This window comes from Ovis canadensis, chromosome 10, assembly GCF_042477335.2.
Source record: "Ovis canadensis isolate MfBH-ARS-UI-01 breed Bighorn chromosome 10, ARS-UI_OviCan_v2, whole genome shotgun sequence".
In the NCBI taxonomy this organism is placed as follows: Eukaryota; Metazoa; Chordata; class Mammalia; order Artiodactyla; family Bovidae; genus Ovis; species Ovis canadensis.
The window spans coordinates 42,884,873-42,905,581 of record NC_091254.1 but is presented as its reverse complement, the minus strand read 5'-3'; the positions used below and the strand labels follow the sequence as shown (position 1 = coordinate 42,905,581).

Here is a 20,709-nt window from a genome sequence, read left to right as displayed (position 1 = left end):
GTTCTCTCACCAGTGTGGAGAAGCAGACTAGAAGCTGAGCCCTCTTGTGCTTTGTTCTATCCCACAATCTTCTGTTTCTTTCCTTCATCACTAGTTCTTAAACTTTATATTAGGATATGCCTTATTTATATGTTATTGGTAGACATTTCTTTTTTTATTTAGTTTGATGTCAAGTGTTAGTGGGAGAAATTTCTATCAGAAAGTTTCAAAGTGCCACCCTAAACCTGAAGTACCAGTTGTCCAATACCCAACTCTAATCATGAGGTTTCTTAGCTTAAAATCTTCGGTGGCTCCCAGTCCCTTAGAAAATGAAATGCAAACTCCGTCCGATGCCTGAAAAAGCCTTCGGCCTCCTGCCTTAAGCCACCGCCCCACAAACCTCAGCTACTTAGTTTCACATTCTTGGCACACTAAAATATTTAACATTCCTACCTTGAAAAAGTCATTTACTTTGCTTAGAATGCCCTCTTCCTTCCCATCTTGATGAATTTTTCCTATTCATTATTCAGCTTACATGTTTCTTGCTTCCCCAGGGCCTCTGTAACAGAATGTGTTGTCATACTGCGTTGAAATTTTAGCACCATAAGCAACAGGTCCTGAGCTGTTGAAAATCCTGAGCTTTCCCTAAATTTAGTTATTTTGGTTTGTTTTTACCATTAGCATACACAAAATAAATGGCCATACTTAAAGAGTTTCCTTATAACATTTATCCAGTACATATATAAGTGAAGTTTTCCATTTTCTGGCTTTTGTTTTTTCCATTTTAGGTATTGCTCCTTTGGTCTATTTGTCAGATGAATGCCATAATTTATTGGCAATAAAGTTTTGGATAGATCTTAATGAGGACATTATTAAACCTCACATGTTAATTGCTGCAAGCAACCTCCAGTGGCGACCAGAGTGTAAATTGGGAATTCCTACTTTATTTGCTGGAGATTTTTCCATGTTTTCTGCCAGTCCTAAGGAGGGCCATTTTCAAGAGGCATTCCACAAAATGAAAAATACTGTTGAGGTAAAATTAGCCTTGAGCATTACCATACATGTCGGCATTTTCCGGCAGCTTTTATGAAACTTGGATAGTTGACATATAATGTGAGATTTCATCATATATTAATCGTTCATGAACCTGAGGAGATGGTGAGTGACAGCCATCAGGGAGGAAAGAATGATTTGACAGGAACCGAATTAGGAAAAATTGTGAGAAGGATGTTGTAGACCATGTAGGCAAACTGGAAATTGGTAACAAGAATTATATGTTACCCGTAGTTTACAGCACATGGCAGTGTAATCACTTAATATGTTGATTCCAAATTTACATTCTAGGGACTTCCCTGGCAATTCAGTGGTTAAGACTCCATGCTTCCATTGCAGGTGGCACAGGTTCAATCCCTGGTCAGGAACTAAGATCCTGCATGCCACGTGGAATGGCCATAAAAGAAAAAAAGCACTTCTAAATTAACATCTTAAACTCCATATCTACTATTTTATCATTTATACCTGTCTTTGATTTAAAATAATACCAAATAGGAGAACAAAACTTACTGAGTACTTACTGTACATCTGGCCTTGTAAGCCTGTCTCATTTAATGCTCCCACCAACCCTGGGTAGGGAAGATCCCCTGGAGGAGGAAATGGCAACCCACTCCAGTATCCTTGCCTGGAAAATTCCATGGACGGAGGAGCCTGGCAGGCTAGAGTCCACGGGGTCGCAAAGAGTCAGACACCACTAAGCAACTTCACTTCACTTCACCAACCCTATAATGTAGGGAACTATTTTCCCATTTCATTGATGAGAAACAGAAGTCACACATCCACATTGGTAGAACCAGGATTCATGCTTAAGCCATCTGAATGCAGAGTCCAGACTATTATTAACTACCAGGCAGTGCTGCCTCCCAATAAAATTCGGCGTTTTATAAATGCTAACTTGTAATAATGAAAATCTATAAAAGATAAGCCTCTTAGTTCTGTAGTTTAATATTTGAAATGTGTTATTCAGAATTCAGATAAATAAAAGTCTATTTTAAAAGCATTAGCTATATAAAATTTGTATAATATTCTACCTGGACTCAATGTACATCATGAATAATAACACCCTAATTTATTTGTGGCTTCTAAACTGGGGGCTGTAAATGTAAACTAGGGGTTACATTCACTATTTGGTTCCCTTGTGGAGTACTTACTGTTTATATCCTAGATTTTCTCTTGACAACTTTCAAGGGCAGTTCATTTACATATTATTTAAAATTTTAACAAAATAGTGATAACTTAGGTTAAACCATAATCAAACTGCTGCAATTTGACTCTTTGTGGCTTCTGAAACAAGTTTCATATGGTATAACCTGTATGTTATTTCAGTTAATTCTTAGAACAGACATGAAGATGTTCTCATTTTGAAAGTGAAAATTGCTCAGTTGTGTCCGACTCTTTGTGACCCTGTGGACTATACGGTTCATGGAATCTCCAGGCCAGAATAGTGGAGTGGGTAGCCTTTCCCTTCTCCAGGGGATCTTCCCAACCCAGGGATCAAACCCAGGTCTCCCCCATTGCAGGTGGATTCTTTACCAGCTGAGCCACCAGGGAAGCCCAAGAACACTAGAGTGGGTAGCCTATCCCTTCTTCAGGAGATCTTCCTGACCCAGGATATCTCTTTCCCTCACACACACACCCTCTTTCCTTCTCTCCCTCTAATAAATCACTGATGTAGCTTTTGCATTTTTACACTGGTGAATTATTTGACAGCTGCTATCATTTCAGGTTTTAAAGGTAACATTTTCTGAAAACATATGAATGTGTAGGTTTGCATTTTACAAACCAGCTTTTCCAATTTATTTTCTTAGAATATTGATATGTTTTGCGAGGATGCAAAAAACAAGCTGATTCGTTTACTTAATGCAAGTAATCCCAAGTGGTCCACCCCGACTAAAGACTGTACTTCAGCACCACCCACTGCTCAAACAGTCCTTGGTTCAGGAAATAAGTTTCTGGTAAGTTAATCTAAATTAAGCAGATTTTATAAATACTCTATAGAAAGGCAACAATATATTCCGATGTATACCTAGTAAACATAATAAACTGTAATTAAACTTAATTAGAAAGTGTCATTAATTATTGGTGCCTCCTATAGGTATAGGCTATCTGGAAAGTTTATCTTGTTTACTGAAGCCACAATGTAACACTCTTTGGGGGCAAATTTTGTAAATGGGTGCTTTCATTTTTAGCATTCCCAGTACATATGACTGAGATGTTTTTGCCCATGTCTTTTTGCTCAGAGGACTATCCTGTATAACTAGGGTTGTTTCTAAGCTCAATTTAACTCTAAATCACAATAAAAGCAAATTGAGCTAAAGTCTGTAATTTTGCTAAAGACTAGTTCTTAAGTAGCTAAACTTGCTAAGTTATATATATTAACTCATTTAACCTTCACAACAACCCTGAGATAAAAATTATATACAGTTTACGGACAAGGAAAGTATGACATACAGGGGTTAAGCATTTGCCTCCAGTCAGTCTAGAAAAGTAGGAACATAGGCTGTGTTCTTAAAATGATTTTAAAATGCTTATTTTTGTTTAACCTGTTAATAACAAAAAGATTAAAGTATAAATTATGTCTCCTACCTCCTTTTTGCTTTTACTACAATTATTCTTCATCTTTATTTTCATGTCATTTTTATATCCTCTTATGCAACAATCTTTCCTTCTGGAATAAGAATAATAATATTAATGTCTCTTGAAATCATAGCCACTAGGGGAGTGAGTGTGTGTGGTATTTGTATGTTTAAATATTTTTTAATAAAGCTAATTTGATTTTTTTTCATATATTAGGACATAATTATATAGGCTACGTCTTTTTTTTTTTCATTAGCTGTCTTCTCCCAGCAGTGAGATGAATTACCAAAGTCCGTTGTCACTTTGTAAGCTAAAAGAGAAGTCTGTCTGCACACCTGTATCAGCCCAAGTGACTTCAAAGTCTTGTTGCAAAGGAGAAAAAGAGACTGATGACCGAAAAAGCTGCAAAAAGAGAAGAGCCTTGGATTTCTTGAGTAGACTGCCTGTACCTCCACCTGTTAGTCCCATTTGTACATTTGTTTCTCCAGCTGCACAGAAAGCATTTCAGCCACCACGGAGTTGTGGCACCAAATATGAAACACCTATGAAGAAAAAAGAATTGACTTATCCTCAGATGACTCCACTTGAAAACCTTAACAACATTTCTCTTTTGGAAAGTGATTCGATAGCTGATGAAGAACTTGCACTGATAAATACCCAAGCCCTTTTATCTGGTTCAGCAGGAGGAAATCAACTTACATCTACCAGTAAGTCCAACAGGACTGTTCCCACTAGTCCTAAGGATTACGTTGGACTGAAAAGGCCTTACACTACATCTGTGATCAAAGAACGAGAGAATTCCCCAGCCAGGACTGAAGAACAGGAGACTAATATGCAGGACACAAGTGCAATAAAAAATATATCCAAGAGACTGCAAAGGCGACTGAAACCAAAATGACAATAAATCAGTTATTGACTCAACCTTTCCAGTTTGTAAAACATAGACAGTTTCAAACTGTACATTGCAATTTGCATAATGAGGAAAGGAAGGAAATAGTTAAAAGTTTATCTGGTGTTTGTATATCACAGAAATGCTCTTTCCCTTTTTCTTTATTGGTATATTCTTATTTCAATTATATATCTTAAAACTGTGTAACTATATATTAACTAATCAAGAAAATCTCCTTTAAACCTTTATGACTGGGTTTGATCACTGTAAGTATTACAAATGAAGTAAACACGACTGTTTCTTTTAGATTGTGTTCTTATAACTACAGGAAACTAAAGTTATTTTGACTCACATAATTCTTTTTGGTTTAGTTCCATTTTAGGTTTGTTTTTAAGAGGTAACCCACTATGAACCAGTTCCCCATAATGCACATGTTGGTTCTAATACAGTTTTTTCCTGATCAAAGAAGTCAAGATGAGTAAGATATTACAGTGGTGTTTTCTTTCGACCAGTTCTTCATCCTTAAGTCAGCATGACTACAAGAAAAACAGAACCCTCTGTGCACTTCCTTTTTTGATGCCATTTTGATCTGTAAAATTAAATTATTTATTAAAAGTTGAAATACTTTAAATCAGAAACAGACTTCATTGTGTTAATTTGTTTTTATTTCTTAACAAAATGATCTGAACTGCAACTTAAGAGAAAATCTTTCTTTCAAATTGGCACTGATTCTCCTTGCTTTCAGTCCTATCACAGGATTCAGCAAGCAGTCCCTTTTAAACCTAGTTTTCTCTAACCACCAAAGCAGATGAGAACCATTCAATTTAAGACGGTATTCTCATTTGTTACTTTAATAGAGGAAAAAGAGAAAGCAGTTCAAACTAGGAGCTAATAGCATAAAGTGTTTTAGTATGTCTTAAATTTATATACAATATCATGTTTTTAAATCTCATTATAAACACATCTTAAAGCCAAGAATAAATCCTTTCAAAAAGCAATTTCCTTCCTTCCATAACTGTGACCCATGTTTTTTCTTGCTTCTGAAAATTAACATAATAGTCTGTTCTGCTATTCTTTCTAACTTAAGTGTTCTGCCAGTCTTGTTAATGTGATTTAACTTTTTTTCATAAAACAATTTGGTCTTCATATCCTAATCATTTTCCCAATGATCCACCCACTAGAACAGGGAATAAAACTTGAGTCTCAGCTGAACAGAAAAAATTATAAGAATTCAGCCTTTTTGTTTCTTGAAAAAACTTAAGCTATTACCACCTTCATTTTTCATTAGCATTTAGACTACCCATAATGGAGACATCTAACATACACTCTGCTGTTTATAAACTGTAAATAATATAGCCAAGCTATATAAATAAAATGTGAAGCTTGAGTATATATGGATATTGTCCCCCCAGAAGTGACAATTTAATTATTACAAAGTCATCAATGTACACTGCATGATAAGGGGTAAATGGTAAAAGCAATTTGTGTTACTCAACAATCACTTAATGAGAGCCTCTTGTGTATATAAAGCACTCTGCCAACCCTGTGAGTGATGCAAATATTAATACACAAACAAGTCAGTGTTAAGTGTTCAAAAATTTTTAAAAATCAGGAGTCGTGGGTGTTGAAAGAAAAAATAGGTCATTTCTAGATGGGATAAACAAAGTTGGTGGCATTTTATTAATGATTTTATGCTCCCAAAAAGGCAAATGTACCAGGGAACTATTCTGAGCTCTTTCAGAGTAGGACAAATAAATACAAAGTAGCCCAGCCCAGGCCAGGTGAACCAGAAACCCTAAGCAGAGAGTCAGAAGTAAATCAGGTGGGCTTGAGTTAATGATCCTTCAGCTGCTCCTATGGAACTGAGCAAAGAAACTCTCATCTGGACTCTGACACTTCTCACCTCTACTATCCTAAATGAGTCAAGCCACCCACACTGACCTCGTTCTGCACTGACCTAGGGACCACGTTGTCTAGGATTACCCAGGACTATCTGGGGTCTGGAAAACAGGAGTACTGTTAATGTAGATTATCATTATTACTAGATTATTATGTGTTATGTGTTGAGCTTGGATACACAGAATTTAGCCAAACTATACTTTAGATTCATTCAAATTCACTTAATTTTAGTTTGTTGGGCAAACTTTGCTACTACTCAAAGGAGACATCAATTTTTTTAAATGTTAATGAAATTAATGAAAAAATTACAAATCATTGCTGGTAATCATCAAGATGTTGAATAGATTTCAATAGTACTGCTGCTGCTGCTGCCAAGTCGCTTCAGTCATGTCCAACTCTGTGTGACCCCATAGACAGCAACCACCAGGCTCCCCTGTCCCTGGGATTCTCCAGGCTAGAACACTAGATCTGGAATATTAATACAGTCTTTCTAATGTACAGAGATCAAAACTTTGGAGCTGCCAACTGATAATATACATTTATAGGAATAATTTTTTAAATTTGCTTAATTTATACAAACAAGTAAAATATAAAGTTGCTTTTATCTTTACCTCTGTGTCTCCTAGTCATCAAAGAAGATGGGTAAATATAGTTATAATATAGAAAAACTAGTTTTTAATAGGGTAGAATTTTGTGAAATTTATGGCAAATAAGTTTTTATTAAAACCCAAAAAATTAGATTCAATGACAAGTCCATATAAAGCAATACCATATATAAATTTTAATAACCATAAAAGCACCATTATATAGAACACTTAAAATAATGCTTCACAAAACATTAGAAAGAAGTTGTCAGCCAACAAGAAATAAAGCATACATCCTACATGGTCTTATCCGTGGTCTCACACCAAATTAATCTGATTCCAACCTGTTAAAATTTGGATTCATAAATTCAATATTAATATAAGAACTGTAGTAGAACTTTGTCTTAACGCCTCACAAAACACTGAGACTGCTCCTCACAAAAGGAGCATGACTTTTCCTGGTTCCATGTCAGGACATCCTGGGATGCTTCATTCCTTGTACGCCCAAAACTTTGGAGCTGCCAACTGATAATACACATTTATAGGCATAATTTTTTTTAATTGCTTAATTATTCCTCTTAAAAATCGGTGTTTTATAAAGGCAGGCTTGTTTTATGTACAGTGTTAGCTCAACAGCCAAACAGGTTTATCACTGTTATCAAACAGGTTTAACCCTGTTTGATAAAGTGGTAGTTAAAACACAAGATGTGACTTGAAACAACGACACTGATTTTCCTCAGTAGCTTGTATCACTATTAAGATTTTAACAGATATTTTTAACAATGACACACCGCTAAAATAAAGTGATAATTTCCCAAAGTGTCTACTTTGAAGGACAATATTTCCTTAGGTATAGACTTCCTGGTGTCTTCATCTTAAAGGAAAATCAATATCATCATTATAGCCACACATCTCACATTTTTCGATACACAGATGATCAAAAGTAGCAATGGCATTAAAAAATTGTTCCTGCCTACTATTTCTCCTCCACTTTTCCAACTTTCCTGATGGAGATGAATTTCCTGAAAAAATAGACTGCTTCAGAGAAAGGGCTACTGAAGCTTTATATTAAAAACACTTCAGTTCATTAATGAGCCTGTGTGGTTGATTACGTTCTTGGGTATGTTCTCAGGTTTCAGTTTTGAATTAGTTCTTTCCCTAGAGAAAAGATTTTGTTTAATCAAATTGGCAGAATTCCCAGCATCAGACCATGCACATAGGATCACTTTAACAAATGCTTGTTGAAGAGGCATGTAACGACTTCTGCACAGAAACTCTCAGGCTTGACTATTTACACTGGAATTAGAGCTCTGACTACCACTGAACGGAGAATAAATACCAAAAATTGAAGTAAAAACTGATTTAGGAAAATTCGGAATGCCTATAAGAGAGGCCTCTAATACCCATGGTGACAACCACCCCTTCTGTTAAAGGAGCTCTCATTAGTGAAGCTGCCATGTGCCCTCCGGTTTGGGAACTCTGCGTAGGTGTTCCAGTACCCTGCACCGTTGGAAGGAGATGCATTATTCCTGTCCTGGTTTCTGTTCGCTCTGCTTGGTTTTTCTGCGTGCAGCACACTGTAAAAGGTAACATCATGTTCATACCGTTCTTTCATTCGGTGTATTTTCTCTCTTGGGACTCCATGAATGTTTCTTCTACATGGAAAAAAAAAATGCAAATGTTTAGTTAAGGCAGCATATCAAAATGAGTTATATTTTACAAGTATTTGTAGTTTACAAGTCCTGTATTATTACACAGATATGCACTCCCTATTCTCAGGATGGAACTCTGACAAAAGCAAAACATCATGTTAAGCAGTTATCATTCAGCGTAACTGTTTTTCATGCGGCCCTGCACACCCCCAAACTACCCTGAGGCTAGCAAAGAGGTAAAACATCAAAAAATGCTGTTTCTGGAAATCTCAAGTCTGTGCTTCAAAACATAAGACAGCACCATGAGCTCTTCTTATGTGTTTGCCAATTTGTTATGCATATATCAATAATCACTTATGTCAGTCCTAGATAATTCTGCTGCTGCTGCTGCTGCTGCTAAGTCACTTCAGTCGTGTCCGACTCTGTGCGACCCCACAGACGGCAGCCCACCAGGCTCCCCCGTCCCTGGGATTCTCCAGGCTAGATCCTTATTAAAACAACATTCTTCAATTCTCATGGACATAAGAATCAATTAGGGATATAGTTTTGAAATGTAATTATCAGAGATTTCAACTAAGAATGGGGTCCATGAACTAGGACTTCTAAAAATATTTATTATTTGTTTTTTTGGCTGTGGTGAGTCTTTGTTGCCACAGTACCGGGGCTTTCTCTAGTTGCGGGACACGGGCCTCTCATTGCAGTGGCTTCTCTATTGCAGAGCACGGGCTCTAGGTGTGTGGCGTCAGGAGTTGTGACATGTGGACTCAGTGGATACAGCTCCCAGACTGAGTAGTTGTGATGCATGTGCTTACTGCTCTGCAGCACATAGGATCCTCCTGGACCAGGGATCAAATCAGCATTCCTTGCATTGCAAGGCAGATTCTCAACCACTGGACCACCAGGGATGCCCCATGAACTAGGATTTTAACAATCACCTCAGCTGATTCTGACAGAGGTTTCCCTTGGGAAACACTATCTGCTTATAACCATAAGATGAATTAGACTTATTCCTAAAAAGTAAATTCTGACCTCACTGGTTACTTTAAATCATTAACATTACCAAATAGCACAGATGGTGAATTATCAGAACCCATGCATTCAATCAACAAGTTAGTATTATTTGGACATTTATTGCTTTACAAACTAGAAGCGGCATCTAGACCATAAATGAACCACAGACTGTTCAATATCTGAAGGTCTTTGTTTAGCCTAAGTGCAAAAACACCACTCACAAGTGCAATTCCATGCAGAGGAAAGTGCTTTTAAATGTCCATTAATGAAGAAGCATTTTAGCAGAATGTTAAATATGTCCTTTTTGAGGACCAAGTCCAAGCCAAGATTTAGCATTTAGCATTATATTAGAAAACTGACCCCAAAGTAAAGTCTTTCACATTAATAATTCCAAAGTTATCAATTTCCAAGAATTACCATTTCTGGCCTGAAAACTACCATGTCCATTTCCAGCCTGAAAAGATTCTTTTGTTCGGTCTGAAATACCTGAAAACAGCAGGATACATAATGAGGAGCTAGAAAAACAAAGAAGTACCTTGCTAACTCTTGAACGTTGAATTTCCAGCGAGTGTCAGGTTCTCGGAATATAACTTCATAGTTATTTTCAAGTGCCTGATTTTTCAAAAGTACATAAAACATTGAAGACATGGTATGTATGTTTGGGAATGTTTATGCTGCCATTTAACATTTACTACAACTCTTTTCTAACATTCCTTTTGTTTAATCAGTAATTCAATGCCTTAATTTATGTTAACAAATACAGTTGGTACATATCCATACTTAGCCACTCTCAGATTATATTATGGTTCCCAATGATAAATTTTCAGTAATTCTACCTACTATGTTGGAAAATGACAAAAGTTCTTTGTTTTGAACCTTTAAAAAGATAGATCGTTGAACTTGTTTTAAATCCCTGTCCATAGGAATGAGCAATGAACTCCAATGGTTTCCCACAGTCCCGTATATGTGATTATCATAAGTCCACTGTCACCAAGTGCCTTGGCTAGTCCTCACAGCTTGGTGTACAAAGTGAGAGTACCAAAGGCACAGAGCTTGGGAAATAAAAATGATTTCCACATACTTCACATATTCTTCCCTCCAAAAAGTAGCTCTCCCATCCATGCCACATAGTTTGGCTCAATTCACCGTGCCATATTTCCTTGAGTTTAGAAAATGATTACCATTTCCACGGAAACATCAAATGTTCTTTGCATTAATTAACTGACTACTACTTATTTTATCTCAAACTGAACTTTCTGTTATGACTACTGTTTGTTGTGTTATAAAACACAGAATAAAATGGGCTAAGGGGATTTCCTCTTCATTCTTTAGATGGACACTTCTAATTTCAGAAGGATATCAAATATCATATGTGGAAAATATCTAGTTTCTGTGTCTTAGTAGTAGCTGTGGATGGCTGGGAAAGATTGTGCATGTCTAGATATTAGAAAATAAAAAGTAAAATGACTTCCCTTAAGCCACTCTCAGTTAAGCCCTGCCTCTTGGTTCGGAGTTGTGCCTTAATTAACCTGACTCTTCATATCCCTGTCCATTTTTTCCCTAAGTGGATGTTTGATCCATGAACTGAAGTAACCACAAAGTGGATGCTCATTCTGTCCTACATTCAGCAAAGTCCCACAGTCTGGGCCTAAGTAAAACTGATGAAAGTATCTAGACAAAAGCACACCTCTATGTGAGCTACTCTGCCCAAAATATTTTAAAAAGGCTTAAAAACAGGCTGCCATGAGTCCAGTTTTAGAGATTCGCTTTAAAATTAGCCAAGTAGGGAGAATACTCAGCTGTTTTCTTCCTCTCCCTGTATGTTTGTGGATTTTTTCTCCTTATTACACGCAGTAAGGAATGAAAACATATTAGCACAAAAGATGAAATATGTCTGAAAAGTAGATCAGACATACTTCATAAATAAAGAAAAATGTACACATTGCTTCATTCATCTGACTGTTCTGACAGTAGACGGCTGAATTGTTACCTTTATATGTGCATTTATGTTTGTATTCTAATATCTTAATAGGGTTACAGTGTTACTCCTGAATCTGTTTTTAAACTAAGAAATTCATTGCCCTGGAACTCCCATGCAGCAGAAGCACCACATAGTACTGAAGGCCCCAGCGTGGCAAAGACAAAACTGTCCTATGAACATCATCTACAGCTCCACTGGAGGCATCACCTAGTCCAACACTTCTCAGCAGGTTTCAGCAGATGCTCCTACGTGTGCCTTCCCTTAGGAAAACAACCAAGACAGAAATGCTGTCAAGAATTCAGACCAAGGCGTATTTTTAAAATGTACCCTGAGGTAGTATTAGCATCTCAGCAAATTTCAGCCATTGAACGGCAGAGAAACGCTAAAATAAAACCTCTTTACCGGATTCCTGGGAGAACTACTATTAATGAATATGAGATCACAGAAGACCAAAAAAAGAAGAAAGAACAAATGTTTCAACTTTCTCACAAAATGTCCAGAACTGAAAATTCAGAATGATACTTCTTCCTACCATGACTGCATAGGGCTTCATTTCCCAGGCGTGGAGGTTGGTATTATCAATAATAATGGGGGATATGCCATTCCTCATTGCTTTTCTTGCTGCAACACAATGTTATATAACAGTGAACAACATGCAACAATCACAGAAGGGTGAGTGTACTCCATATTTTGTTATTTTTATTACAGGATGTCCTCATTACACAACTTTAATACTACCTATTTCAGAACCCATTATCAATAATTTTCTTTTTCCTGGAATCTAGGGAGATTACACACTGGCATTCTGTTTGAGAGGGAAAAATGGCAGAACTTTAGATTAAGCTCCTTCCATAATTTTTTTTCATTTTGCTGGAGCTACAATCTATGTGCACAAGAGGATTTCCCAGGAGCTTGGAAAGGAATCTGTCACCTCTTTTCTGGTTCCACTCATGAGCTTCCTCCAGGAAGTCAGGATTGAACTCATAGGCACCATCTTCCCTGAAGAAAAAATCATCCGTGCTGAAAATCAGGGCTCTGGGAAAGTCGTGTTGCAACTGTCTGGAGAGTGGGGGAAACAAGAGATTATTTTATGACTATGCATTTTCACACTATAAATCATTTCCTTCTATTGTCAACATTTAGCAGTTTATACTTGTGAGGCCACCAGGTTAGAGTTGTTGAAATTCATTTTAAAAAGAGAGATTCTCTCTAGAAGTTATCACTCCTTCATAGGGGTAAGGAGAGGGCTGAGAGGGGACTGTGCGTGTTGCCCAACTCTTTAACAAGTGCTGGTCACCACTGCGCTGATTTCTGCAGCTACCAGAACTGATTCTAGATGAAACTCTGGAGGTTTCGCTGCAGAGGTGACAAGAATGGGCACAGCCCTCACTGACATTCCTCCAAGATGCCCAAGTACCCCTGCTGCAGCCCCTTCCTGCACCCCCTTACCTGTCCTGGGTCCCCTCGCCTTGGAGCTCTGTTCTCCATAAGGACCCATGTGAGACACTGGTTCTTGCTGAGGTATGAAATGTAGATAAAAGTGATGTGTGTGCTACCCCTAACAGGTAACATTTTAACAGTGACCTAAACCAAATTCTAAAACCAGCAGAAGAAAAGATGCAGATCCAACATTCCCTAGGCTTTCCTAAACTTCTATCACTCTCTCTGAATACGAAAATATCACACACAGAAAAAAAGAAAAAGCATCATGGAGTCCCCTCTTTAAAGCAGGAAAGGAAAAAAAAAAAGCATATGAAGTTTTGTACATAATAACTTCAAAGAGAAGATATTTCCACATGAAATTCTTATTTAGACTTTTCTGGGGGAGAAGATGGCTATTGTGCAACACAGTAGCAAAGTAAATCTCTGAGCCTCTTTTCCTCACCTGTAAAAACAGGCTAACAGCACCCATCTTGCTAAGTGAGGATGACTATCCAATAACCTGGGGAAGCACCTTATGCAGTGCCTGACACAATGAGCACACGGTTCTCTCCCTTCTCCCTGGGTTGCTCCCCAGCATAATTCTAACTTCAAACAAATTCACCAGGCAGATACAATCCATAACAAAATGGCCATGCTCAGAATAAAAAGATATTTAAAAGTTGGAGGGAGGACTTCCCTGGTGATCCAGTGGTTAAGAATCTACCAATGCAAGAGATGTGGGTTTGATTCCTGGTCTGGGAAAATTCCACATGCTGCAGAGTAACTAAGTCTGTGCACCACAACTGCTGAGCCAGCATGCCTAGACCCCATGCTCTGCAACAAGAAGCCACTGCAATGAGAAGCCCGTGCACTGCAGCTAGAGAGTAGCCCCTGATTGCCACAACTAGACAGAAGCCCACACAGCAACGAAGCCCCAGCACAGCCAAAAATAAGTAACACTTAAAAAAAAAAAAAAGGAAAAAAAAATGTTGGAACATAACAAGAGCAGGAAATATAAAAAGAAAACAGAACTATTCAGCTCTGTTTGTTCTCCATCAAGAAGAATGCTCTTTAAGCAGGAAAAAGCATAAGGCAGTGAAACCACAGAAAATAGAGTAAAGCACCTAAGCTGCTTGAAACACTTAGGTTCAGTTCCTGATTCTTCCACTACCATCATGTGGCCTCTCTTTCCAAGCTTCTGTGTGCTCCTGACTGAAAACTTGTATAATATCACGACCTATTAAACAGAGCTTCCAGTAAGGATGAAATGAGGTGAGGTACGCGAAAACATTTTTCAAGAGGTAAGGTACTTTACAAACACAAGGTACTGTTATTTTATTAATAATAGCAAATGAAGTCAGATTCTCCAACCAAAATTGTTTACATGCCATCGTAGTAAAGTGCATTGGAGTGTGTACATACTAGGAGGGGTGGCAAAGAAAATGTGGCCATTTTAAATACACCACAGATACAGAAATGGACAAGAAAGGCAAGTATAAAGATCTGCTAAAATGGATTTGCAGTTTCTTTGTAAATGTCTTTTGACTGTAAAGATACTCAAACTGAAAAGCTCAAATCAGATATCCAAACGTTAACCTCCAGGGCAAACAGTTATTATAAAGACACCTTAGAAGAAAATCTTAGGGCGACACTAACTGCACTTTCAGGTTTGCGTATTTTATATTTGTAAATGTGTTACAGTTTTTGAATTATTTTAATCATTATCTAGTTTAAACATGAAAGCCTCATTCAGAGTTTAAATAATATTGTGTAACTTGTTTTCCTTATCTTTTGTGTACTAAGTTAAGCAACTCTGGATATTAGTTCCAGAACTTCTTAAATATCCCTTCTAAATCTGGCTTCATTTGTTTTCCTACTAAGTCTGCCACTTACAGCTTTGGTTTTGTCATTTTCAGAATGGAGTTTTTCTTTTCATAGACATAGCTTTATTTCCTCTTTATGGTTTATATTATCTACTAGAAGTTAATACTCTAATTTTTCATTAAAAAGAACTTTTTGAGACATGTGTTCAATTCACATTTTATTTGAATTCTATTCCCTTCTAGAAAGCAAAAAAGAGAACACAGAAAAGAAAGTATTGCCTTATTTGCAAAGTTCAGGACCACTATGAAGCTGAACCACCTGCTCATCATTTCCCAAGACACATGTGACCATAGCCCATACGGTCCTCCTAACAAACAGGCAGGCAAAAATAGGACCATTTTTCACCTTTACAATTCTAATGGAACTGGGGGACTGGAGTAGATGAAAGAGTGGACTTTTTGATCTTGCTGAATGATCATTCCTTCAAAACTTGTTTTACCTTCACCTGAATGTTAAATCAGCACTGGCAGTCATGGTACATTTTGAATACTCAAGACTTAAAAGCTCTCCTAACTAAATGAAGAACTGATTCAAAGGCAATCCTGAGAGTCTCACACTTCAGTGGAAGCAATAAATACCATTCCGTCAGCTTCAGAAGTGACAAGCGTAATGCCCCAGCTCTAGCTTTCTTTATGGTGGTCAGGAGCCTCATGCATTAGGGAAACTGAGAGAATGAAAAAAGGGAAAAAAAAAAAAAAGACAACTACATCCACATAATTTTCACCTCTGCAGTGCCCCTCAAACTCATCTGAAACTACTGCTATGAGAGTAACTTAGGTTCTAATCTTGATTTCATAACATCACTCTTTTGTGTAATTCTTTTGTTTAATAATAGAGAACATTTGAATATATTTAGATATCTATTCGGAGAAAGCAATGGCAACCCACTGTAGTACTCTTGCCTGGAAAATCCCATGGGCGGAGGAGCCTGGTAGGCTGCAGTCCATGGGGTCTCGAAGAGTCAGACACAACTGAGCGACTTCACTTTCACTTTCACTTTCATGCATTGCAGAAGGAAATGGCAACCCACTCGTTCTTGCCTGGAGAATCCCAGGGACAGGGGAGCCTGGTGGGCTGCCGTCTATGGGATTGGACAGAGTCGGGACACAACTGAAGCGACTTGGCGGCAGCAGCAGCAGGTATCTATTAGTCACTCACCCACTCATTGACAAAGTCCAACATTAGTATGTAACTTTGAGTTGTACCCCTTATTATTGGAATTTTCCAACATGCAAAATAGACAGAATAACATAATCATTCCCCATGTACCCACAGTCCAGCTTTAACAATTATCATTATATGGCCAGTTTTGCTTCATCTGCTTCATACTTCATTTCACCAAATATCTTTTCAGTGTTCAAATTTCCTGTCTCATAAATATATTCCTACAATTGGTTTGTTTGAATCTAGAGCTAAACCAGATCCATGCTTTGTATTTGATCCCATTCCTTAAGTCTCATTTAGTCCATAGTTTTCCCACTCCTTTTTATTTCCACCTAAACTTTCCCCCCACAACCTTTTATATTTAGAAAATGTTCAAACCTATAGAAATAAGTTGAAAGAATACTATGAACATTCCTTACCCTCCATTATTAACATTTTTGTTAACAATGTTGTTAACGTCTTGCCTCATTTATTTCACTTCTCTCACATGTGTATTTTTGATGTAGCATTTAAAAATAAGTTGCAGACATCATACTTTGTTCCCAAATGCTTTATCAAGTATCTTCTATAAATAAGAACATTATCCTAAATAATCACATAACTTAAAAATTGAATTATAAATACTATACATAAATTATATACCAATTTATATTACAATTTTATATTACAGCTATTTATAACGCATGCATGCTCAGGTACGTCCAACTCTTTCTGACCCCATGGATTGTGTAGCCCACCAGGCTCCTCTGTTCATAGGATTTCCCCGGCAAGAACACTGGAGTGGGCAGCCATCCCGTTCAGGGGATATTCCCGAGCCAGTGATCGAACCTGGATCTCCTGCACTGCAAGTGGATTCTTTACCTCTGAGCCACCAGGGAAGCCCTTAGCTATTTATAATAGCCAATGTTAATAGTTTTTTTAATTTAAAATGTCCTTCATGGTACCAATAATATCTTCACAGGTTCAAGTACAGCATTTAATTATTAACGTCTCTTTAGTGTCACTTAATCTAGAACTGTCCTCATGCCTTCTTTGGTTTCCCTTTTTTTTAAAAAAAAATTACTTTTAGTTGAAGGATAATTGCTTTACAATATTGTGTTGGTTCCTGCCATACGTTGACATGAATCAGCCATAGGTATATACTTGCCCCCTCTCTCCTGAACCTCTCTTCCTGCTTTCCCTTTTTGAAGAGTCTAGTCAGTTGGCTTGAGAATGCCCCATATTCTGTATTAGCCTGCTTATTTTCTCATAATTAGATTCAGATTAAACATGTATGGAAGGAAAATACAGAGGTGATGTTTGAGTACCTGACTGCATGTGATGACTGTCTGTTCCATCCTGCTAAGTTTATCACTTGGCTAACAGGTGGCATCAGCTAGTATTGCTTCCCTTGTGATACTACATCATGTTGGGGTGGGGAGGGCTGATGTAACGAGAGGCCCCATGTACTATCCTATTCCCCAACAACCCTTCCCTCAATGAGCTTTATATTCATTGCTGATCACTGCCAAATGAGTTATGACACTGGGAAGAGCAGAATACTTATTTCATGTAATTTCTTCTGTATTTACTCGGTGGCATTGTCTAGCAAAGAAGAGCACTCTTTCCCTTTCCCCTTTTAATAATGCTTACCATCGTCGTTCTTTACGATGCTCAAATTGTCCCAAACTTGCCCAGCAGGTGCCCCCTCAAGCTGGCTCCTGTGTCTTGGTCTATACCAGCCTTAAAAATATTACTTTTCCTTTCTAATTAGCAAAGTAACACATATTCAAGACAAAATATTTTGGAAGAGAAAACTGCAAAACAGGAGAGGTTCCTATATTCCTCAACTTAAAAATAATTACTATTATTTTGATTGTCTTTCCAGGAGATAGAATTTTTTTTCTCATCTGATATTTTGTTCCATAAAAACAGAAACATAATGCAGAGAATATCAACTTCTTTTTACCAAACTTATTTCCACAGCAACTATTTCCCACCTCATGAAGTATGATTCTATGCCATTATTTTTTTAATTCATTATTTTAATTGGAGGCTAATTACTTAACAATATTGTAGTGGGTTTTGCCATACAGTGACATGAGTCAGCCATGGGTGTACATGTATCCCCTTTTCTGAATCCCCCTCCAGCCTCCCTCCCCATCCCATCCCTCAGAATTGTACCAGTACACTGGCCCTGAGCACCCTGTCTCATGCATTGAACCTGAACTGGCAAACTACTTCACATATAATATACATGTTTCAATGCTATTCTCTCAAATCATCCCACCCTCGCTTTCTCCCACAGAGTCCAAAAGTCTGTTCTTTATATCTGTAGGATCATCGTTACCATCTTTCTAAATATATATGTGTTAATATACTGTATTGGTGTTTTTCTTTCTGACTTACTCTGTATAATAGGCTTCAGTTTCATCCCCTCATTAGAACTGATTCAAATGTGTTCTTTTTAATAGCTGAGTAATATTCCATTGTGTATATGTACCACAGCTTTCTTATCCATTCGTCTGCCGAAGGAATCTAGGTTGCTTCCATGTCCTAGCTATTGTAAACAGTGCTGTGATGAATATTCGGGTACATGTGTCTCTTTCAATTCTGGTTTCCTCGGTGTGTATGCCCATCAGTGGGATTGCTAGGTCATATTAAGCCATTATTTTTGATGAGTTACTCATATGGATGAAGCATAATTTACTTAACCAATACTCTGTGGTCAGGTATTTAGTTTGTCCCCAACTTCTTTGATTCTCAGCAAGTTTAAGTATTTTTCCTTATGTGTGCTGCTCATTTACAGATATTCTTTTGTGAACTGCATTTTTATGTCCTGTGGTTGTTGATAAAACCTCCTTATTGGGAGGTTTATGGCTAAATGAATTTGTAAAATCTTCATTAAGTACCTCAATTTCTTTTTAATTTTGTTTATAATGAACTCTAACATACAAGTCTCAATTAATATAACTTTTTTTAGTCATATGAACTCATCTTTTATGTTCTACTTTCTGTCTTTGATAATACATTTATAACAGTCTTTCCCAACCCAAGATTATGTAAATATTCATCTATGTTCTATTATATTTCACTCCTCAATCCATCTAAATTTCAGCTTTTATGTGGTTAAAACAGAATGAAAATGGATCCCTATCTTAAGCCACTCACAAAAATCTGAAATGGATTAAAGACTTACATGTAAGACCTGAAGCATAAAACTCCTAGAAGAAAGCGTAGGGGAAAATCTCTTTGACACTGGTCTTGGCAATCAGTTTTTAGGTATTACATTAAAAAGCACAAGCCACAAAAGCAAAAAGTAGTAAAAGAGGCTACATCAAACTGAAAAGCTTCTACACAGCAAAAGAAACAATCAACAAAATAAAAAGGCAATCTACCAAATGACATCACCGACTCAAAGGACACGTGTTTGAGTAAGCTCGGGAGTTGGTTGGTGGACAGGGAAGCCTGATGTGCTGCATTCCATAGGGTTGCAAAGCATCGGACACAACTCAGTGACTGAAGTGAACTTACCAAATGGAAGAAAATATTTCTAAATCATATATCTGATAAGGGATTAATAACAAAAATATGTAAATAACTCATACAACTCATTAGCAAAAAAAAAAAAATCCAATTTAAAAAAGACCAGAGGATCTGAATAGACATTTTTCCCAAGACATACAAATGGCACACAGGTACACAGAAAGGTAACAGTGCTAATCATGAAGGAAATGAAAATCAAAACCCCAGTGAACTATCACCTCACACCTGTTAGAATGGCTATCATCAGCAAGACAAGAAATTAAAAGTGTTGATGAGGATGTGGCAAAAAGGGAACCCTTGTGCACAGCTAAAAGGAAACTAAATTATTGCAGCCTCTGTGGAAAACAAAATGGAGGTTTCTCAACAAGTTAAAAATAGAACTACCATAAGATCCAGTGATCCCACTTTTGGTTTACACCCAAAGAAAATGAAAACAGGATCTTCACATTATCTGTATACTCCCCATGTTTATTAAAGCATTATTCACAATAGCCAAAATATGAAAACAAGTGTTTGTCAGTGGGCAAATGGATAAATGTGGTAAATATATGCAATGGGATATTTTTCAGCTAGGAAAAAGAGGGAAATCCTTCCATTTGTGACAACATCAATGAACTTTAAGGTCATTAAGTGAAATAAATCAGACAAAGACAAATGCTATATGACCTCACTTATATGTGGAATCTAAAAAAGTCAAACTCATAGAAACAGAGTATAGTGATGGTTTCCAGGGGCCGAGGGTGTGGGAAATGTCGGTCAAAGGGTACAAACTTCCAAGTAAAAGATGACTAAGTTCTGGGGATCTAATGCACAGCACGGTGGTTACTGCTAATTCTGTATTACGCACCAGAAAGCTGCTGAGTAGATCTTAATATGTTCTCATCACAGAAAAGAAATGGTGATTATGTGACACAATGGAGGTGTTAGCCAAGACTACAGAGGTAACCATTTTTCAACACAGGAAGGTATCAAATCAACACACTATACAAGTTAAACTTACATAATGTGTCAGTTACACCTCAATAAAGCTGGAAATAAAAAAAAAGACGAGTGAGTGGCACACACGGATTAAAACCCAGGCTTCTGGCC

At 37.3% G+C, this 20,709-nt stretch overlaps 2 protein-coding genes across 6 annotated transcripts in view; one reads left to right on the top strand and one right to left on the bottom strand.

The window, feature by feature from the left end:
- BRCA2 (BRCA2 DNA repair associated) overlaps positions 1 to 5,713 on the top strand; it is a 55,015-nt gene extending 49,302 nt beyond the window's left edge. The window contains exons 25-27 of the mRNA XM_069601587.1: positions 768 to 1,012; positions 2,841 to 2,987; positions 3,866 to 5,713. Of these exons, the coding sequence (XP_069457688.1) occupies positions 768 to 1,012; positions 2,841 to 2,987; positions 3,866 to 4,507 (1,034 nt within the window). The 3' untranslated portion in view covers positions 4,508 to 5,713. The remainder of the gene's footprint in view (positions 1 to 767; positions 1,013 to 2,840; positions 2,988 to 3,865) is intronic.
- A 1,442-nt stretch (positions 5,714 to 7,155) lies between these two features.
- The window catches only part of N4BP2L1 (NEDD4 binding protein 2 like 1), a 22,523-nt gene continuing 8,969 nt past the window's right edge, over positions 7,156 to 20,709 (bottom strand). The window contains exons 2-5 of one of the 5 annotated variants that reach the window (XM_069601608.1): positions 12,557 to 12,684; positions 12,158 to 12,246; positions 10,180 to 10,256; positions 7,156 to 8,636 (exon numbers count right to left, since the gene is read on the bottom strand). In XM_069601608.1, the coding sequence (XP_069457709.1) occupies positions 8,378 to 8,636; positions 10,180 to 10,256; positions 12,158 to 12,246; positions 12,557 to 12,684 (553 nt within the window). In that variant the 3' untranslated portion in view covers positions 7,156 to 8,377. Of the gene's footprint in view, positions 8,637 to 10,061; positions 10,131 to 10,179; positions 10,257 to 12,157; positions 12,247 to 12,556; positions 12,685 to 20,709 lie in introns of all 5 variants that reach the window. The other 4 variants (XM_069601609.1, XM_069601612.1, XM_069601611.1 and 1 more) reach the window with 4 other exon arrangements.